Below are 6,000 nucleotides of genomic sequence, written 5' to 3'. Positions count from 1 at the left end.
TTTTATTGATACCATTTGTAATGACATCAGTCACTTCAACACCTCCTGACATCTACTGATTGATTCAGTCCTAGTCATTTTCCATCTCTCTGTGATAGGGAAGAAGATATAACAAGTCATATTTCCACTAAGCACATGTAATGGATATTTATTATAATGCTCCAAATGAGCCCCAAGTGTGTAGAGTTAGTCTATTTGACTAAAATGTGAAGTAATACATGAGAAAATATCTCTCACAGAGGTCCTTGTTCTTCACCCAAAGGTACCAGTTTTATTCACCAGTTTATTTCCCCAAGTGTGTATCGATCCACTAGAATGACCAGACTCAGAGGCCTGTGCTGATCTGGAACACCGAGAATGGGGTGATTTCCTGAGCATCAAGTTCCAGGAGATGGATCTTTGAAGATTCTTCATGGGAGATTTTATGGCCATAGTTATTACCCAAGGGTGATTCAGAGCCTGCACAGCTGACATGCGATGATTGGAATCCAATGTCAATAGTCTATCTATAAAGTCCTTTGCCAAATTGGAAACATTTGGCCATGGCTGAAATGGAAAAAGAAAAATGGAATTTGGATATTAGTCTATTCAGAGGGACCATTTAGAATGCTGATCTTGGACTCAGGAAGGTTTGGATTCAAAACCTGCCTCTTGTACTTTATAGCAATTTGACTGTGGGCAAGTCACTTATGATTTGCAAAATGGGATAGTGATAACTCTACCTCACAGAGTTGCTCTGAGGCTGGGTTTTTTGTTTGTTTTTAATGTATATTTTTAAAGTGCTATGTGATTGTTCCTATATAAAATCAGGTATCATCACCACCACCAACACGATCATCATCATTAAGATCAAAGCATATCTAATTCAAAAGCTTTTTTGCAATAAGAATATATGACTATTGGAGCAGCTAGGTGGTGCAGTCGATAGAGTACCGGTCCTGGAGTCAGGAGTACCTGAGTTCAAATCCTGCCTCAGACACTTAACACTTGCTAGCTGTGTGACCCTGGGCAAGTCACTTAACCCCAATTGCCTCAAAAAGAAAGAAAGAAAGAAAGAAAGAAAGAAAGAAAGAAAGAAAGAAAGAAAGAAAGAAAGAAAGAAAGAAAGAAAGAAAGAAAGAAAGGAAGGAAGGAAGGAAGGAAGGAAGGAAGGAAGAATATATGACTATTAACATAGAGTGAACAAAATGTTCCCCATCAATCTTAAGAGAATCAAACAATACATCTTATTTACTGACTAATTCTCCATTTAACAAGAGAGAATTCATAAGTTTGTTGTAGAGCTGGAAGGAATTTTAGAGCTCATCTAGTCCAACCTCATTTTAACAGGTGAGGAAACTCGGGCCCAGAGAGGCTGAATGCTCAGGTAGTGTGATTCTAAGATCGGTGCTCTTTCCATAATACTACATTGTCTCTTTTTTTCTTTTCTTTTTTCTTGGTGAGGTAGTTGGGGTTAAGTGACTTGCCCAAGGTCACACAACCAGTAAGTGTTAAGTGTCTGAGGCCGGATTTGAACTCAGGTCCTCCTGACTCCAGGGCCAGTGCTCTAGCCACTTTGCCACGTAGCTGCCCCTACATTGTCTCTTTATGGGGAATTTTCCCCCAGAAGCTAGCAGACTTAATAATTACTACATTAGAGATTTAGAAGGGGCAAAAACACTAGTTATATGGAACCCAGGTTTTCAGTAAACACTGGGACATCTGTTACACATGCAAGAGAATTCCTAATTGACAGAGACAATGCTGCTGTAGAGAGTTAGTGTAAGAGCTTTGGAGAGAAGAAATATTCAATTAAAGAATGTTTTTTCATCACATGTAGAAGCAGACTCTTTGGGACAACTTTAGACATGTGAAGAGAGGAAGAAAGGCTTGGGAAGCTGTAGATATGTATAGGAAGCCAGCTACCCATTATATTCCTGGTTTCTAGCTATGAACCCTTGGATAAAATTGGGCTCTCCCTCTTGATTTGAGCTGATATTCTCTCACTTCCAGAAAATAAATAATTTACTCTTATTTATTTTCTGTTATATTCTAAATTGTATAAATTCTTTGATTTTTTGCTGGCTATTTGCTTAGGCTAATGGGTTTACTCTCTAGATCAGCCAGGAAAGAAGCTTTTTGTTTTGAAGCAAAAATTATGCCCTTAAACCAGCAATATTTAGGAGAGCAGATAGATATAATTCTGCTCCACTCCCCTTTTCAGAGACTGGAGGAAAGAGCACCCAATCTTGTGGCCTTTCCCCTACTCCCCTCAAGGCAAGAATGACAGTGCCCCTTAGAAAGGAGGGGGGAACACAGGACATCCCAGAGATATTTATCAGTGCCTCACATGAACTACATTTAGTTGAGCCATGTGGATATGTGTGTGTGTGTGTGTGTGTGTGTGTCTTAAATGGGAATACAGAAGCAAATCTTAGGTTGTCGTGAGGATCAAATGAGACGATATATATATATTTTTAATTTAGTGAGGCAATTGGGGTTAAGTGACTTGCCCAGGGTCACACAGCTAATAAGTGGAGATAATATTTGTAAAGTACTTACCATAGTACTTGGCACATAGTAGGGTTTAATTAATACTTGGTCCCCTACCCCTTTCCCTTATATATACAATTGGGAAAATATCTAGTTCTGTGATTACCATGACCAATTACTTTTGGGTCCACTGAGCTCTATAATCCCACAGAGGGCATCACTCTATGGGCTTATTACAGTTCCATCTCCACAACTATGTAGGGAAAAGGGAGGGAGAGGGAAATAATTGTTGCATTTCAATGAAGGGATTCTCCTGAATACAGAGTTCTCATTGTCTTCAATCAGCAGACCAGCACAGGAATTCAGTGTGCAGAGGAGATAGGACATGGCTCAGTAACAGCTACTAGCTCTATCTGACATTTGAATAGTTTAATCTGGCTATGTTTACAGTATTTAAAATACATCATAAATACAACAGTAGCAATTCACATGGGAGATGGAAGTAGTGTTCCCTTACAGTCAAGCAGTCTATATTATCCAATGACCCAGAGCACCTAAGGAAAATGGGTACTCCGCCTGCCTCCTTCTTACTATACATATTAGAAATCTATGAAAGACGCAATGATTCCTTTGGTTTGTCTCAGACACAGTTTCTGGGTTTTGAAATTTTGCTCAATTATAAATGCAAGGTCAGAATGCCCTGGAGGAAACAATGAAAGGCCTCCTACTGAAATTAATCACTCATGTTCCCTCTGGGTAAGGGGGGCAGGGGGTGGTGGAGGGGGTAGAGAATGGGATCTGGCTTCATACATAGACCTTCTACAATGTTTAAAAATGTAACCCTTTACAATAACATTCAGATTGTGAATTGAGAAAAACTGATTTCACTGTTGGGCATATATATGAGACCTTCCTGTCTTCTTACCTCCTTGGCCTATAATAAAAGATTGACAGGAGCTCTTTCTATGGTGACCAAAACAAAACAAAAAGCAAAAACAAACAAACAAACAAAAATTTAGAATCCAAATGGATACTGGTTCATAGATTAGGGAATGACTGAACAAATTGAGGACCATGAAAAGTGAAATGTTATTGCCCCAAAGTGAGACAGAGAGATGTAAACAAAACCAGGAAAGCAATATACACATTGATCTATGATCATGTAAATAAAAAGAACACTAAAATGAAACCAAATACTGCATTCATAATTGTAATCTTGGACCCAGAGAAGAGGTGAGGAAATGAACTTCTCTTCTTTGGAAAGGTGAAGGGCTGTATAGAATGCTGCATGAGCCATCCTATATAGATGCTCTGTCTCTTGGCTTTAACTATTTTTTGTTACCAGGGAAAGTTCAATATGTGTTCAGGCAGGGTAATATTGGGGATATCTGGAAATGACCATGTTGTAAAAAGTAAATGATCAAAAATTAATTTTTAAAAAGACATTTAAACTCTGGCTTTTTTTTTCTTTTTAAAGAGAATATGAACAAATCAGAAAGTCACTTCTATTCCTTTAGAGATAATTAGCAATATCTATCAAAGTAATAGAAGGTTTCAAGTACTATCTATTATGAAATAACTACCCTGAAGTCTAGACAATGCATTTCAGTGGACATCAGATACAGTAGTATGCACTTTTATTTTGCCCAAACTTGGCTTTGAATTCCTATAGTTTTATCTGGACCCAGTTCTATTTAAATGAAGGTTAAATTGCCTATATCTTAAACTTGAGAAGCAGTGTGAGGTAGCTGATGACAAAAGGAGAGAATTGGAATAGCAGATACGGGTTTAATGTGCCTCTGACACATACTGTTACTAGAGGGCAAGGCATTTAACCATTTGGTGCCCCCAGACAACTCTCTAAGATTATAAATTACGAAAGTTTTGAATCTACAGTGATGTAAGGAATTTCCATCCCAGGTATTCCTCACATATGAAATCATAGATCTGAACCAGAAAAACAAGCCAAAAAAATGCTGAGATTGGTTGAGACAATAAACTAAATCTTTCTCTAAAGAGAATAAAGTATGTGCAATGCAGCTGATTCTGAGGCACTCATTAAATTCCAGTAGAACATAAGCTTATTAAAGACAGAAACTTTCTTTTTCCCCCCTTTGTATCCTCAGTGCTAAGTATAGTACTGGCATTTAATTGGCATTGAATCAAAGTTGAACTGATCTGAATTAAGTTTATGCCAAATGCAAATATAGTTAACATTCAATTCAAGAAAATGAGAAGTTGCGTCCTTAAGGGAAAAAAATGTATTTCCCTAAAAAGTTTGTTGGATTGTAGTTGTTGGGTTAAATATTTTGCCCATGGTCACATAGCTAATTAAGTGTCAGAGCCTTTCCACCAGATCATTCTGCCTCTACCATTATTTATTTATTTCTTATTGTTTCTGGATTATTCAATACTTTTGTTTTTCCTCCTATTTTTTCCCCTCCAGGTCTCTGCCTAGTTTTCTCTTTCTTTCAGCATCATTAGCAAAATTGTTAGAATTTAATTTTTCTTTTTTCTTTTTTTTTTTTTAGTGAGGCAATTGGGGTTAAGTGACTTGCCCAGGGTCACACAGCTAGTAAGTGTTAAGTGTCTGAGGCCGGATTTGAACTCAGGTACTCCTGACTCCAGGGCCAGTGCTCTATCCACTGCGCCATCTAGCTGCCCATATTTTTCTAAATGAAAGCCAAAACTCAAGCCAATCAATTCTATTACTCTTATGTACCTCTACAAAACAAAAACAAATCTGATCCTAGCAAAAAAGCAGACCTTTATAAGATTAAAGAACATTCCAAAGCATACTGATTTTTAAATCCTACTTAATAGAAAACAAGGCTAAATGTAAGAGATATCCAGAAAAGGAACCCTTCATTGTTGTTTTTCTTTTCAGAAGCTCAAAAGATTAGTTCATTGAATGTTTTGTGTAACCTGTGGACATCCCACCTTGTTCTTGTCCAGACTATTTCCATTCCACAGTGTTATGCCTCCTAATTTCATGGTTACCTGTTAGCAGTTTTATCATTTTTCATTTTCTAAGCCATATAAATGCACTAATTTGGTGGTTTGTAAGGTTATATATAACTACACCTTTCCTTCTGGATATTTGTAGGTGAATACATCTTTATTTTAATGTTGATGGGGCTAAGTGAACTCTTAGAGATAATTCTTGGTTTTTAAGTTATTCAGAATTTAACTTCCAAGTTCACTCTATAGCTTAAAAATAGATGGATTGGATCTGTCACATGTTCATCCCCTTCAGATTTCTAAGTACCAGGGCTAATCGCGATCAAAAGGCACTTCTTACAAAGTGGTTGGTATAGTTATATATTCTACAAAACAACCAGCCAGGAGACTGCATTCTTTCAGCTTGATCTTAAATTTTTTAAACTGTGATCAACTTGCTGAATATGCTGCTTGCTCAAGTCTAAGTAATTAACGGTAGATTTAATTACAGAGTTTTCAGAGTGTTGGAAAAACTAACAACCTCTTAAAAATTTAAGTAGATGGGGAGGCTGTAATTCAATGCATTAG

At 37.2% G+C, this 6,000-nt stretch overlaps 1 protein-coding gene across 1 annotated transcript in view; it reads right to left on the bottom strand.

Moving 5' to 3' along the window:
* Positions 1-252: 252 nt before the first annotated feature.
* The window catches only part of PSKH2 (protein serine kinase H2), a 28,946-nt gene continuing 23,198 nt past the window's right edge, over positions 253-6,000 (bottom strand). Inside the window, exon 3 of the mRNA XM_043992640.1 lies at positions 253-546. Coding sequence (XP_043848575.1) covers positions 253-546 — 294 coding nt within the window. The remainder of the gene's footprint in view (positions 547-6,000) is intronic.

Source organism: Dromiciops gliroides, chromosome 1 (genome assembly GCF_019393635.1).
Source record: "Dromiciops gliroides isolate mDroGli1 chromosome 1, mDroGli1.pri, whole genome shotgun sequence".
NCBI classification, from domain to species: Eukaryota; Metazoa; Chordata; class Mammalia; order Microbiotheria; family Microbiotheriidae; genus Dromiciops; species Dromiciops gliroides.
This window is presented reverse-complemented; position numbering and strand designations above follow the sequence as displayed.